The sequence below is a fragment of the Quercus lobata genome, chromosome 7, assembly GCF_001633185.2.
Source record: "Quercus lobata isolate SW786 chromosome 7, ValleyOak3.0 Primary Assembly, whole genome shotgun sequence".
Classification (NCBI taxonomy): Eukaryota; Viridiplantae; Streptophyta; class Magnoliopsida; order Fagales; family Fagaceae; genus Quercus; species Quercus lobata.
This window is the reverse complement of record NC_044910.1, coordinates 43,494,078-43,510,921: the sequence shown is the minus strand read 5'-3', so window position 1 is coordinate 43,510,921 and position 16,844 is coordinate 43,494,078. Positions and strand designations below refer to the sequence as shown.

The 16,844-nt window shown below is 37.1% G+C and overlaps 1 protein-coding gene across 3 annotated transcripts; it reads right to left on the bottom strand.

Annotated features, from left to right (window-relative positions):
* Positions 1-13,540: 13,540 nt before the first annotated feature.
* Positions 13,541-16,614, bottom strand: LOC115953443 (acylphosphatase). Of its 3 annotated transcripts, none has more exons than XM_031071084.1 (3): positions 16,453-16,614; positions 14,752-14,985; positions 13,541-14,002 (listed from the first exon to the last, which is right to left on the bottom strand). In XM_031071084.1, the coding sequence occupies exons 1-3, from the start codon at positions 16,576-16,578 to the stop codon at positions 13,736-13,738; spliced, it is 627 nt and encodes a 208-aa protein (XP_030926944.1). In that variant the 5' UTR covers positions 16,579-16,614; the 3' UTR covers positions 13,541-13,735. The 3 variants fall into 3 exon arrangements, with proteins under 3 accessions (XP_030926944.1, XP_030926945.1, XP_030926946.1); XM_031071085.1 differs by having other exon boundaries at positions 16,459-16,614; XM_031071086.1 differs by lacking the exons at positions 14,752-14,985; positions 16,453-16,614 and adding an exon at positions 16,231-16,444.
* Between the last annotated feature and the right edge of the window lie 230 nt (positions 16,615-16,844).

Genomic DNA, 16,844 nt, shown 5'->3' with positions numbered 1-16,844 from the left:
TCCACAGCGTTATTCACCCACTTTAAATTATCTCCTGTTGACTGATGGTGGTGAGCCAGAGTGTTATGATGAAGCCTTGCAAGATGAAAATTCAAGCAAGTGGGAGTTAGCCATGAAGGATGAGATGGATTCCTTGTTGGGGAATCAGACATGGGAACTGACTGAATTGCCAGTAGGAAAGAAGGCTTTGCACAACAAATGGGTATACAGAATAAAGAATGAGCATGATGGTAGCAAACGTTACAAGACCAGATTAGTTGTTAAAGGGTTCCAGCAGAAGGAAGGCATTGACTACATAGAGATATTTTCTCCAGTTGTGAAGATGTCAACAATCAGACTAGTACTGGGAATGGTGGCTGCAGAAAACTTACATCTTGAGCAGTTAGATGTGAAGACAGCATTCCTTCATGGTGACTTGGAGGAAGACCTTTACATGATTTAGCCAGAAGGGTTCATTGCTCAAGGACAAGAGAATTTAGTCTGCAAACTGAGAAAGAGCTTGTATGGCCTAAAACAAGCTCCTAGACAGTGGTACAAGAAATTTGACAGTTTTATGCACAGAATTGGGTTCAAGAGATGTGAAGCTGATCACTGTTGCTATGTTAAGTTTTTTAACAATTCTTACATCATATTACTGTTGTATGTGGATGATATGCTTATTGCAGGGTCTAGCATTGAGGAGATTAATAATCTGAAGAAGCAATTGTCCAAACAGTTTGCAATGAAGGATTTGGGAGCTGCAAAGCAAATTCTTGGTATGAGAATCATTAGAGACAAGGCTAATGGTACATTGAAACTTTCACAGTCAGAGTATGTGAAGAAAGTTCTCAGCAGGTTCAACATGAATGAAGCTAAACCAGTGAGCACACCCTTGGGTAGTCATTTCAAACTAAGTAAAGAACAATCACCGAAGACAGAAGAAGAAAGGGACCACATGAGCAAGGTGCCTTATGCCTCAGCTATTGGCAGCTTGATGTATGCTATGGTGTGTACAAGGCCAGACATTGCACATGCAGTGGGAGTTGTGAGTAGATTCATGAGTAGGCCTGGAAAACAGCATTGGGAGGCAGTCAAATGGATTCTGAGATATCTGAAGGGTTCATCAGATACATGTCTTTGCTTCACAGGTGCAAGTTTGAAACTGCAGGGTTATGTAGATGCTGATTTTGCTGGTGATATTGATAGTAGAAAGAGTACTACTGGGTTTGTTTTTACTTTGGGTGGTACAGCTATATCATGGGCTTCAAATCTACAGAAGATTGTTACTTTGTCTAGTACAGAAGCTGAGTATGTTGCAGCAACTGAAGCTGGAAAGGAGATGATTTGGCTACATGGTTTCTTAGATGAATTGGGTAAGAAGCAGGAGATGGGTATTCTACACAGTGACACTCAGAGTGCAATCTTTCTTGCCAAAAATTCAGCTTTTCATTCAAAGTCGAAGCACATACAAACAAAATACCACTTTATCCGTTATCTTGTTGAAGATAAGCTGGTAATGCTTGAGAAGATTTGTGGATCTAAGAACCCGGCAGACATGTTGACTAAGGGTGTCACTATTGAGAAGTTGAAGCTGTGCGCAGCTTCAATTGGTCTTCCAGCTTGAGGACAGGAGGATGAGTTGCAGGGATGAGGGATTGTGTTATGGAGGATTGTGGCTAATGTTTGCAGCTTGTGAGCCCTTAAGGGCTAAGGTGGAGCTGATGGAGGAGTTTGCTCGTGTAGCTTGATCAATTCAAGTCAAGGTGGAGATTTGTTGAAATGGGCCGTGTGTATGACTTTAATTGCCAAGCCCAAGTCAACGTAAATAGAATCCTAGTTGAAAAGGAATGCTCCAGCCGACTTTGACATATATATATATATTAGGTTTTGACAAGCATGTGTAGCCGTGAGAATACATAGAGAAAAAATTCCAATTAACCTGTGAGCAAGCCGCATGAGAGAAAATAGAGAAAAGAGAGGCAGTCAGCTTCTATTCTTATTTTTTCTGTGAGAGAGTGCTAGGGTGTAATTGGGATTTGGGTTTCTTGAGAGTGTTCTTGTGCACTATTGTATTTTCCCTGATAATAGTGAAATCCCTGCAACTCCGTGGACGTAGGCAAATTGCCGAACCACGTAAATATTGTCTTGTGTGTATGATTATTTTTCTTTGACGTGTGTTTTCTCTATTTGTTTTGTTTCTCACAGGTTAGGAATTTTTGGTTAAATTCCCTACAATTTTTGCCTCTGATCTCGCTCAAATCTTTGAAGAAAAAGGATGGTATCATGGAAAGTCTGAGAAAAAACGTTACAAGCTGTCATTATCTCTAATATTTCATTGTCCAAAGCCATTCAATTCAATGTTTACATGGTTTAAGGCTTGCCAAGATATGGACATTAGTATTAACCAAAGTGACAAGAAAACAAAAAGCACACAATATAGTTGATAAACCCTTTATGGGGACTAATGAATACAAAGGCATCGTAACTGATGGCAACAACGTTTGGCAAGGGCATTGGTAGATCCATTTGCTTCTCTACAGACATTCTAGAGAATATGTTTCCTCTCAAACCGATTAAAGAAGGATCCGCAGTCATCAACCACATCTTGTAAAATTCTATTATTAGTTTTATTATTATTATTATTATTATTATTATTATTATTATTATTTTCTATTAACAATGTCACCAACAATTTATGCACCAAATTCAACTTCTAGATCAGTGATCCCAGTTCGCTTCTCTAGATTTGAAATTAGGTATTATTATTAGTGTATTAGAGCATTCGCATCGGTTTGTCTAAACTTTTCCCTCTATTTTAGCATAACAACCTATTATTTTTATTTTACATAAACACTATGCAAAAACACCCACATCAAATTATCTATTATACATCATCTTTTATTTAAATAATCATTGTGGGAGTCAAGCCAAATGGGATTGGGCTTGAAGCAAGTCACAATCTATTTATATATGTGGGAACGAGAAAGGATAGCTCACAATGGGAGATCCAAAGAGAAAGTACCACAAAACGGGATGGTAGAGTAGGAATAATGCCTGAAACAAACATGCAAACTAAGAAATTGGATTCTCGAAGGTGACTTTGTTCCTCCAGCTTACACATGCAACAATAGGGAAGTGGGTTCTTCTCAAGGATTTTTTATGTCTCCCTCTAATTTTTCTGAACCCCATCTCCTATGAAGTCTTTCCCTATTTTTATTAATGCAAATAGTGGGCTTTGTAATGATATAGGGGCCCTACTGTATCATATCTTCTTTTTAGAATCATAGTGGGAATATGTGTCTAGCTCACTATTTAGATTGGTCACTTCAATAATTAATGTGTGGGCACCTCTTGTCCCCTTCTAATGCCGCCAATGTAGTTACTCCTCGTGATCAATGTTATACCTTGAGGAATGCGCTCGAATAGGGTGCATTCCCAAGTACTACAATTTCTGGACTACACATCTCAGGGCAAGTTCTCCTCAGCAAACCAACTTGGGTGAAATTATCCTCAACAAGCCAACTCAAGTGAAATACTCCTTGACAAGTGTAGTTGGGTCGAATGAAGTTCCTTGGTATGATTCATGGCTTGACAGGTTGGGCTTGAGTGGGCCTCCTTTCTTTATTGGGCCTTCTTTATTTTTCAATGGGCCTTTGGCTTGACGGGACAACTTATTACGCCCTACAATCATTTTTCTCATTTTTTTTTATTATTTCACAACTACCCCACTTGAATACACTCTCTCCATATGTTCTTCTTTTGCAATTTGGATTTGATTATTTATATGAGTTTGATGATTTGTATCGATTTGCAAAGCATGTTGTTGGATTCAAGAGAAGATAGAGGAGGGAAAGAGTAGGGAAAGAGAGAAAATAGGATGAGAGTTGAGAGAGAATCAAGTGACAAAGGAGAGAGAGAGGAAAAAAAAAAAAAAAAAAACCTACAGTAACCATGTACATTTACATGGTTACTGTAGCAATAATAGATATGCATAATTTTATAGATGACTAATGTGGGTAGATTTCAAGCACTAATGTGTAAAATTGTGCATTTTTTTCTATTTTACACCGACTAGTGCAAGTGCTCTCTCTATCTCACACACTATGGATTGGAATTCAACAACCTTAGAAACAAAGAATTAATTAGTTACGCTCTGTTTGTTTTAATGTAAAATATTTGCAAGAAAATATTTTCTCATTTTTTGGTGTTTGTTTTACAGTAAAACATTTAGTCAAAAGTAAAATATTTTCAGTCAACCAAATCAACCCAAGCAAATTTGTGTAAAATATTTTACACTTAAAATTTTGGTAAAATATTTTACAATTTCTCTCTAACTCCCACCCGACAACTCTCAGGCTATCTATTCTCTCCCTTTCCCACTATCTCTTCTCTCCTTCTCAACCTAAACCTTCTCTCCCAAAACCTAGTGGCACCACCCACTGACCGACACAACCCAACGCCACCCACTGATCGGAGCCATTCATCGACCAATGCTACCCACCAGCGACACTACCCTTGGGACTTTGACTCTCGGCATCAATGCTCCCAACGTGAATGTCGAGCGCAAGGACGGTATAGATCGACGACCACTACCTCTTTTGTGGTGCAGATCGGGGATAAGGTCGGTAGTGGGGTAGGTCGTCGTCAGATCTGAGTGTCGATGTCCCTCTCGATGATGGGGTAGGTCGTCGGTGATGGGTTTTAGTGGGTTGGGTCATTGGTGATGGGTTTTGGTGGGCTGGGTTTGGTGATTTCAGGTTTGGTTTTGAGGTTGGTGGCCAGAATTGCTATAGTTGTGGTGGTTCGTGGGTTTTGATGGTGGTTAAATAAGAGTGGGTTTCATTGATCTTTGATTTTGGAATTTTTGTTTTCATTTGGGATTGTTGCTTCCTGTTGGTGGTTGTTGTTGTGGTGGTGTGGCCATGTGAGTGGTGGGGTGGCCATGTGAGTGGTGGGGTGCAGTCACTAAATTTTGGGGGCAACGAGGCAATGGTAGCTTTTTTTTTTTTTTTTTTTTTTTTTTTTTTTTTTTTCTCAGGTGGTTAGTAGTAGTGGTGTGCTTGTATTTGGAGGCAGGTGGCTGTTTAAATTTTCAAAGGTCTAATCTTGCCAAACACTTGAAAATGTTTTCAATGAAAATATTTTACATCTAAACAAACAAAGCGTAAGTCAACATCAAGGGTTTAACTTAGCAAACTCTTTCACAGTATTTCACATTAATGTGCTATTCTACAAAAGTAGGAAAATATAATGTGCATAGGGAATGTACATGAGTTCATACAACGTATGGTCTAATTCTACTATTGGAAGTGAAGATAATAAATAGCAGGAGACAAATTTGAGTTATACTGATCAAATCATGTTGATTTATGTGAATTACAAAGATTGGCGTTGGATATGTCATATTGTAGTTGCATCACTCACACCATGAAGAAAATTTTGGCATCTAAACTATCTGAATCAAACTACCACTGTCAATGATTTATAGTTCAACCAGCACTTCCCCCATAATAATGTGAAGGAGTGAAGCCATAGATTCAACACTCATTGAGTTTGTGTGTAACTTATCAATAAATAAAAAATATGAACCTATCTGCCAAGGACAAGCCTGCCAATACAATAATAAACTATGGGATAGCTAAAAGGAGACAGCATGAAAAAAAATAATGAATGCATAATGAACCAAAGAAAGCATAAGCATACAACAAATGATCCTTCCATTTTTACTCTCTTTCAGATCTTCTCATTCCAATGATTCTCTCCAGGTCATCCGATCGACAAGGAATTGCAAGGGCTCCCTCATGGGAAAACCCAAATTCTTCCTCCGCCTGTTTTAACAATTTCAAAAACACTGGATTATTGAGATAACCCAGTTTGACAACAAACCTCTCTGGTTTCCAGCCTTCTGTTGCAACTACCACAAAATAGCCTTGCTTCACCCCTTTAAACAGTGAGAGACTTTTTTGCAGCTTTCCCACAATGGAAGAAAGTATTCCATTGCTGCATTTTCTTATTCTCCTATAATCTCCAGTTTTAGCCATGTTTAGGTGGACTTCAAAACAAGAAGTTGGTTCGAGTTCTTCCCCATGCATTATGGTTATTATATAATGCATTTGGTATCTAGCATGAAGGGCATATGAGATCAAAATTCGGAAGAAAAGAGATTAAATGTAGGGCCATTGCATGTGGTACTTCATCAATGTGTCAATTTCATTGTACCACCCTTTTTGGGACAAAATTAGCTGTTGTCTTGGATATGACAATTTTCATTACCTGCAATAATAGGGTCGGGAAGAAACACTTGTGACAGATGAGAGGACAAAAGTACATATGACACAAAAGGCTATGCCCCTTTCTCCACCCATTTCTTACCCCCACTAGAAAAATATGAGTTTCAGCTATGTAATAACATGGGTTGCACAGTATAATTGCTTTAATAATAGGTAAGTTAACCTTCTTTTAGGTTTAACAAAAGAAACTCAGTCAGTTCTCTGCCGTTGAAACTTGAAACTTGAAAGATTTATTAACAAAAACAAAAAGATGATTAGCAAAAACACAGCGGCATGGAGGGCGTTAGAAGAAACAAGTCAATCACATAAAACTCCCAACTCTTACAATAGTGCAGAAAGTCCCATCTCAAGTACATAGGACTAGAGCTCATGAGTTGGAAAGGGAAAAGTGACTCTAGTTGGGCCTGTGGATGGGGACACATCATCCTATCATTGAAGCCTTCAGGATTCACATCATCCTATCATTGAAGCCTTCAGGATTCGCCTACATAATATATGATGCACTCTGAAATTTTACCCAAAAAGAGAGAAAATGCACTTTGCAATTACTTTATGCAGTTTACAGCAAAAGTTAATAATTGGCAAGAACCTGCTTCCCAAAAATTATGTGCTCTTTAACAACATATTTGAGATGCATAGGTAAGAACAGAAACAATGAAAGTATGATGCAGGTACCAGGGCTAAACCATATTCATGACTAAATTATCAAACCTACATACCACCCTATAAACTACAGTTTTGAAATTTGATTAAACTTACATTGAGTGGAAGGAAGGGGTGGAAGGGTGCAGTGCAGAAAAGAATATGGAGAGAGACTCTATTTTATGGCAATATTTGGCAGTCAACAAATCTAAAGGTGAATACAGTGCCCCAGTATTTAAAATTGGTTATCATTCATTATTTGGTGGAATGAAATTTTAAATGACAGGGCACCCGCACACTCCTAAATTTTGAAAACTAAATCTAAACCATGAAATTGACCCTCTCCATATCCTGATCCGTGTGCTTCACAAACTACATTCACTCATAACACTTGAGAAACAAGAAACTAGAAAAGAAGAGGAAACTCTAAAGAATGTTCAAATACTTTACCTCCAAAAACTACCACACAGTATGGAACCAAGGACATCTATCAACTCCACCTCCCTCTTTCTGGTTTTCAAGAATCCTTTAAAGTTCATTAGGAGCAAAAGGGCAAGGACTTCCATTTGTTCAAATCCAAACTCCTATTCAGCTTTGTCTACCAACATAATAAACCCTAGGTGAGCTAAATAATCCAATTTAATGATGAAACTCTCAAGTTTACCATCATCGATGGTATGAACCACAAAATCTCCCTGCTTCACATCCTCTGACAGTTCCTCTCTATATGTTTTAGTATGTCTAAATCATATCTAAAATCATCAGGAGCTGCAGCCATTAAAGCACTGATGTATCTTCTTGGTATTGTTCAGATTCTCATTAGCATCTTCCGTATAAGACAACATCACCTCTCATTCTAGCCAGGTCTAACAAGTAGAACTTACATGAGCCTATTAAGAGCCTAGAAAGTTTTGCTTGCATAGATTGCCCTAGGTGAAGAGATTTATGTATCAATAGTATAGGCCTAAGCGAAGAAAAGACATGGCCATTCTGAAAGGAATAAATCATGTCTTGTGCAACACCTTGAATTCATTGTAAGCTCCCATCTTTCACTTTCAGTACAGTTTTCCTATTCTGGTATGGTGGTTACCACATAAGTTGCAATCAGCAAGGCTTACACAACAGCTACCCCTTCCTATACGTGGCCCATGGTATACCGGTAAAGCAACTAGAAAGGAGTAGCAAATATCTGCTTTATCAGAGCAATGAAGAGGATGTTCCCACGCTGTGCTATGGAATGCCAATATTGCACACTACAAGGACAGCAAAACCAGGTAAGCTGATGAAAGGGAACCTCCAGCTTTGATTATATTCTAAACATTTAAAGATATATTAAAGTAACAATAAGGAACCACATTTCCAGCATCTCAACTTTTTCACATTTTATCACAGGGTTCTAAGTTTAGTTCTCACCACACTCACCCAAGTATGAAATCCTCCACCAAAAATTCAAAAACCACTCTTCATTAGTCATTACTAACTTTAAGCAAATTCAATAAATTAAATAAACTTGTTTTCCAGTTACTTATCTACAAACACAATCTGCGCATTCCAACGATAAACCAACTTTAATTTTGGCAATATCTTTGGTGATTGACCAATTCAGCTTGAAGATATGATCTAAATCCTCTCTCCCTCAGTCGTTCTCTCCCTATTCCCCCTTTTTTCAGTGTCCATATTATATCTTGCCACAGTTGCACATAAGAAAATGAAATGTGAGAACAGGTACACCTCAAAGCAATTTTTAAGGTTGAAAATTAGAAGACCTAGGCCTTGCAAAAGAAAACCATGCCAGGTAAGATCATATACTCTCTTAATCGACACTCTGTAGGAGATGTGACTGACCCTCATCACAGAAAATTTCTCCAAGCTACCAACCATTTAACAATAGAATTCCTACCCTATAAAAAATAATTTATAATAACTAGAAAACTGGGGAAAAAATCAATATTTTTTAAAGGATGCATGCCTTTGTCCGCTTAAGCTTGTTGAACATGCTACTGGAAAGGAGAGAAGGAAGGTGGGGGGATCCAAGTTTCCCTCCTATACTAGTACGTGGTTATGTTTATGTTTATCCCAGAAAATAGGGTTTACTTACTTTGTTGAAGAGAGCAGAGAAAAAGAATGACTACTTAGTCTCTCATTTGTGGCCCAAAACTTGGTGGCAATCTAGTCATGGGTGTACTTGCATGGACAATACCTTTAACAAAAAAGCCAGTAGACATAAAAAAGAAGACAATAACTGCATTGGCGATAAATCATCTTAAAATGTGAAAGCTATCAAATCACAAAACTTTTTTTTTGGGGGAGGGGGTGTTAATTTTGATAACAGGCAGCACGTTCTTGAGCATTAATCAAATTACGATTTGGGAAGCCCTAAAATAACTGGACAATGACAATACTTCTTAATGACAAATAAATTTCTTTTTTTTGATAGGTAAGAAAGTCATATTATTAATAGAAAAGAATAAAAGATACATAGAGTTCATGGTGGTGAACAAAGAACAACATAGAAACAAATCAAAATCCTATTCTAAGAGACGAAAGAAAATCAATAATAGTAGAACAATCCAAAAGACCCAAACACCGAGACCAATTGAAGAGAGTCAGCTAGCACAAATCTAACAACTGGGCCATTGATTTCTCGATATCCTCAAAAGAACGCCATTACATTCAGTCCAATTAGTCCACATCAAACAGCTTGGTACCAAATTTCAAATATCGGAATTATAGTTCCCAAGCTAATGGATTGAAGTTTTTTTGATGTTTGGTATATAGTGGGTGATGCCAAGGACGGTTGTTTCTCTTCTTTGTGCATGGGAGAATTATTTGGGGATACACTCTTCTTCGATTTGGAATATGATGCCAGTTTGTTTGATGTGGCTAATTTGGAAGGAATGAAATACCCGCACTTTTGAGGATGTTGAGAAATCTGTTGATCTTTTGAAGTCTCTGCTAGTTGGGACATTGTTTGGGTGGTCTCGCATTTGGGGTTTTACGCAATGTATTTCCATATTTGATTTCCTGCAATCTATTTCTGTTTCTTTGTGATTTTGTTTTTCTTGTATTTGTTTCAAGTACAATCTGGTCATCATTGTGAACATGATGTACTTTTTTATTAATGAAATATCTATTTCCTATCAAAAAAAAAAAAAAAAAGTTCCCAAGCCAATGGTGGGAACAACAAAGTAAGTCTGCAGCCGAACCTGGCATAACCCAATCAATCCCAAACAATTGAAGCATATGCATCCACATAGAATGAGCTAACGGAAAAAAATAAGAAGGTAATCCACAGATTCCTCATTACAACAACACATACAACAACGATTTGCCAAAGGGCAACCACGAAGCATAAGATTATCCAAAGTGAAAATCTGGCCATGGGCTGCTGTCCACATAAAAAATGCCACCCTTTTAGGAACCTTGACTTTCCAAATGCCCTTCCAAGGGAAATTAGAAGGAGTAACATCTCGAATCTTATGATAAAAAGACCGAGTGTCAAACTTCCCACTTCCCACTTCCCACTTCCATTGAGGCTCCAACAAAGACTATCACTTCCACCACCCCTAGGAACTTGAGATTGGATCAAGTGAAGAAAGGAGAAAGAAACTGATAACTCCCAATCATTGAATTTCCTATAAAATCTTAAGTTCCACACTCTGTCACTTCCACCCACTTGAGGACTTAAAACATCAAAAATAGAAGCTTCCTTATTGGTTGAACACAAAAATAACTGAGGATAAAGAGTTTTTAAAAAGTTATCCCCAATCCACTTATCATGCCAAAAAAGAATACAAGAACCATCTCTCACCACAAAAATGAAATGCTTAGAAAAGCTCTCCCACCCTTCACTAATACTTCGCCATAATCCACACCCATGAGCCCTCCTACAAACTCTAGTGCTCCACCCCCCCTTTCCCCTCTCCATATTTCATGGCAATAACCCTCCGCCAAGGATGAGTAATTTCATGGCCATATCTCCAAAGCCATTTCCTTAACAAAGCCAGATTAAAAGGCACCAATTTTTGAATTCCCAAACCACCCTACTTAAGCGGGAAACAGACATTCTCCCAAGCCGCTAAGGGGTATTTGAAACACTCCTCTGAGGAACCCCACAAAAATTCCTCTAAATACGTTCTAATCTAATCGCCATGGCTTTAGGAACAGTAAATAGAGAAAAGATAATAAGTTGGAAGATTTGAAGGGGTACTTTTCAACAAAGTGAGCCTACCACCCTTTGATAAATAAAGACGCTTCCAACCCGAAAGCTTCTTCTCCATCCTCTCCAGAATAAGGTCCTAGATAAAGGTTGTCTTATACAAAGTACCCAAGGGCATTTCCAAATATGTCATAGGTAAACTGCCCACCCTGCATTGAAGAATGTTAGCCAAATTTGAATGTTACTCACCTCCCCAATAGGAACAATCTCACTTTTCCCCACATTTACCTTCAAACCAGTGAAGCCTTGAAAACAAGTCAAAGCCAACCTAATTGAAAGCAACAAATCCCTAGAAGCATCATAGAAGAGAATGGTATCATCAACAAAAAGCAGGTGTGAAACACGAATACCAGTAGTATTAACAGGTCCCACATGAAAACCCTAGAAGACAACCTTCCTCAGTTTTCTTCAGAATCCTACTAAGAACCTCCATGATCAAAAGAAAAATAAAAGGAGACAATGGATCACCTTGTCTTAAACCTCAAAAACTTCCAAAGAAACTAGTAGGAGATCCATTAACCAAAACTAAAAAACGAACAGTAGAGACACAAGCCTTTAATCATCTCCTCCATCGAACCCCAAAATCCATCCTCTCCAACAAATAGAATAAAGCATCCCATTCACATGATCATAAGTTTTTTCAATGTCTAACTTCAAACCACTCCTAGAGTGCTATCCTTCAATTTGCTATCAAGGCATTCGTTAGCACTGAATCCAAAATCTGTCTTCCACCAACAAAAGAATTTTGCGATTCAGAGATGAGTTTGTCCAACACCCTCCTCAATCTGTTAGCCAACGCCTTAGATAATAGCTTATAAACACTGCCCACTAAACTAATAGGGCGAAAATCTTTAATAATCAGTGCATTATTTTTCTTAGGAATTAAAGATAGGAAAGAAGCATTCAAAGACCGTCCAAACTCTGAACTCCTATGAAAGTGATCAAAAAATGCCATAACATCATTTTCTACAACACTCCAGCATTTATGAAAAAAAGCCATAGTGAAGCCGTCAGGACCAGGAGCTTTATCAGTTATCACCCTTCATCTCTTGGAGGACCTGTATCACCTCCTCCTTAAAAAAAATCCCTCTCAAGAGAAAGTTGCTCATCTTCTTCAATGCTGGCAAACTCCAAACCATCCATAGTAGGGTGCCATGTATCAGACTCCGTGTACAAACCTTGATAAAATTGAACCACCTAAGAACGCAAATCTGCCTCATCCTCATAAAGGACACCATCCACCTCTATACCTCTAATGTGATTAGTTCTTCTATGGGAGTTCGCTACCCAGTAAAAGAAACGAGTATTATTGTCACCCTCCTTCACAAACAAAACCCTAGACTTTTGTCTCCAAGAAATCTCCTCTAAAGAAGCTAAATGAGCAATATCACCTTTAATTTAAGTACGACAAGTTTGTTCCTCATGCAAAAGACCCAACAAATCCTCTCTAGCATCCAAACCCAAAAGTTCAGTCAAAAGGCTTTTCTTACTAAACGCCAAATAACCAAATTCCTCCTTATTCAACTTGTTCAAATCATCCTTAAGAGCTTTTAATTTTCAAGCTAGAATAAAGCTAGGAGAACCCAAAAAACAATACCCATTCCACCATTACCGAACTCTCTCCACAAAACCCGCTTCTTTCAACTCCACCAGCTTCCACCAAGAGTGGACAGTGATCCGAAACTACTCAGGGAAGTACCCTTTGAGACACATTCCCGAAATGATCCACCCAATCCACCGATGCCAATGTCACCCAAATAAATATCATATAGAATTAAAACAATTACTAAAATATGTGTTACATAAACTTAAATATACAAACTGAGAGAATCAAATAAAGTAGACCTTTTTTTACATGCTTTATAAGCACTGAGAGGAACCTGTACAACTATATAATTATCGCACCGATGAATCACAATATCCAACCAAACCTGACAGTATGAATAATCTGGGATTATATTATACATTTGCACCAAGATTTTGAGACATCTCATAACAAGACATTTCAGATTGGCAGTTGACTTAGAAAGTATATTTTATGATTAAGACTTGTGGTTTCCTATAGCAGGATCAGAAGGCAACTCATCACAACAGGGATCTCAGCATGATGATTTTGCACTAAGCCACTGTAGGAAAAAGGCAAAGGAAAAATCCCCCATTTATTTTCATCATATTATTCAGGCCCTACAAGTTCCTAGAGTGTTATCTATTAACATATGCTTCATCAAGAATGAAGCAACTACTGAGAAGGATACAAGCTATTCAAGTATGTTTAATAAGCAGCCATGTTCTGTGAATCTGAGTTCAATGTCAATGGATTTAAATGATAGATGTATTGTAAGGGCAGCAGTCTTATACAAGCACATCTTTAGTTCAAACAAAGTACTCATCAACCAAACACATCTGAACAGAAACCAAATATTCACAAGCTGACGTATAATAAATATAAATATAATAATTCAGAAGCATGTCATTGAACAAGATGACCACTGATTCACAACTAAATCAAATATGTTTCCTTTATAGTTTTGCTGCATAATTTATGTAGAGGAAAAGAGTATACATACTAGCACAGCAAATGGTACTATGTTTTTAAATGGATCGATCAGGCAGTTGGTTTGCGCTTGAATCCAGAACCAGGATCATCACTGCTAGGAAATACCTCGAGGCCAGTAACCATTGCATCCGGTGGACCTCGGCGACACCTTTGCTCCATCTCCTGGACCACATCAGGGTTCCCAGAGAATAAAGCTTCCACAGAGCCATCCCTCCTGTTCCGCACCCAACCTTTCAGCCCCAATTGGGTCGCATTCTCCACTGTCCAGTTTCTATAAAACACCCCCTGTACCCGCCCCTTTATCACAACCCTCACCTGCACATTCAAAACCCAAAACCCATTACTCAAGTAAAGAGAATCAAGAGTCAAGACCCTTATTTGCACAGATAAAACTTATCACCAGGCTGCAGCTGATAAATAAATAGAGAACTACAATGCATGCATGACTGAATCAAAAGCTATCATTCATAGAAATACAATTCCTTAAGTGTTGTACCTTAAGTTCCAATTAAATTAAACCATGTGGTTCCATATATCAATGAACCACCTGATTGAATATAATTGTCCTTGTAAAGACTATTTCCTGCATTGGTCAATACAACCATATACCATAGTTGAATTCAATTTGAGAACCTCTGGAACTGCACCTAAGTTTTGGCTATCATCAATAAAATATAGAGCAACCCATCACTCCCATAGTCCCATATGACTAAAAAACCCAGAGGACAGCCAATAATCATACATTATTAGTCCATTTAGAGAGACCCATTACACACCTCAGTGACATCACAGATAGACCAAGAGAAACAGCCAAAATTAGCACAAATGATTAACAAATTCAGGTTTTCACAGTGACCCATTACTCAGATAGGACTGACAAACCTAAAACAGCCCAGGAAAACCCCAGTATAACAATTTACTGAATGAACATACAATCACCCATCACTCATATTTGGTTGACAATCTAGAGAGATAGCCAATTATCACAAAAATTTATACAAAGCTAGAGAGACCCATTACTAACAGATGAATTATAAAGCTATATAGATAGAGAAACGGGATACCGTTTTGTTTGAGGGCTGTGTGGAGTCCGACGCGGTGGCCTGAGAAGTGGTCATAAGGGTCAGAGAATGTCGAAAAGGAGGTGAACAAAGTCGGCGCAGAAGACGAAGAGGATGACGAGGAAGAAGAAAACGATGGCAAAGCGAAAGAGGAAGATGAGCAGGATTAAGGTGAGGATGATGGAAATAGGTGAGTCTAGGAGAACTATAAGCATTGTTGTTGTTGTTGTTGTTGTTTGTGTTGGTCCATTTATGTGCTGGGTTGCGAGATAGGAGGAATTTGGCTGTTGTTGTTGTTGTTCTGTACTGGCTAAACAGTGGCCTTAGTGGTTGTGGAATTGTTGACGCCATTCGATTGGGCTGACTTTTATCTCTGATGCTGTAACATCATAGTGTTCATTTTTCTTGTGGTTTCTGGAAAGTGAAGACTATTGCTGCCCACTTAGGTCCTTTTTAGCAAGTTTGGTGTCCAATTTTACGATGCACGGTGCTCTTGCTAAATTGTTAATATATTGTATTAGAAAAATTTTGACAACAATTTTATTGAAAACTAGTTAAAAAAATCACGCAATATTGGTAAATATACAGCTATTTTGTAACTTGGTATACAGTAAGATTTATTCTTCAAAAATTACTGCAAATATTATTTTTTTTATCTCTCTATCTCTACAAATGTAACATTCTATTATTTTGAGTTTTTTTTTTTTGAAAAACTTAGGTGCATTAATTTGATTGATATTATTCCATTTTTTGTGATAAAAGATAGAAATGCTATTCTTTTTTTTCAAGTGATCTATATTATTCAAACTTTTTTATAGTTTGTTATGTTTTTTTTTTTTACAACTAATTTTTTTTTTTGGATAAGACAACTAAAATTTTTAAGTTCCACAATTAAGAATAAAATTTTTCTCTAAAATTTATATATATATATATATATTTGTGAATTTTGAAAATCTAACCGTTAAATTTCATATTTTTTTATGTTTTTAATATACACATCAAATTTCATTCAAATAAGATATTATTTACTATTTGATCAATTAACTTAATTTTTTTATAAAACTTTAGATTACAAAAATTTTAAATTATAACATTTATTCAAATCAGATATTATTACTATTTAATTAATTAACTTAATTTTTTTATATAACTTTAGATTACAAAAATTTAAAATTATAACATTTATTTGATGACATAATAATTAATCTTTAATTTTCTTGAAATTTTGTAAATATGTGATAAGAACATATAATTTAATTTAACAGTTAGAATTTCATATAAATATATATATGATGAATTTGTTCTATAATTAATTATTTAAATTTTTCATTCTTTCAATAAAATTATCATGATTAACAAACCTCATATTTGGTTGACATTCTAGAGAGATAGCCAATTATCACAAAAATTTATGCAAAGCTTGAGAGAACCATTACTCACAGATGAATATTATAAAGCTATATAGATAGAGAAATGGGATACCGTTTTGTTTGAGGGCTGTGTGGAGTCTGACGCGGTGGCCTGAGAAGTGGTCATAAGGGTCAGAGAAATTCTAAAAGGAGGTGAACAAAGCCGACGGAGAAGACGAAGAGGATGACGAAGAAGAAGAAAACGATGGCAAAGCGAAAGAGGAAGATGATCAGGAATAAGGTGAGGATGAGGACGATGGAAATAGGTGAGTCTAGGAGAACTGAGAGCATTGTTGTTGTTGTTGTTTGTGTTGGTCCATTTATGTGCTGGGTTGCGAGATATGAGGAATTTGGCTGTTGCTGTGGTTGTTCTGTGCTGGCTTAACAGTGGCCTTAGTGTTTGTGGAATTGTTGGCGCCATTCGATTGGGCCAACTTTTACTTCCGATGCTGTAACATTTTTTCTTGAGGTTTCTGGAAAGTGCAGACTATTGCTGCCTACCTAGTTTCTTTTTAGCAGTGAGGTGTCCGATTTTACGATTTTACATCAATTTTATTGAAAAATAGTTACAAAATCACGTGATGTTTGTGAATATACAACTTTTGTAACCTAGTATAATGTAGGATTTATCCTTACAAATGTATCATTCTATTGATTCTAAAATTAATTTTTTTTTTTTTTTGGGGA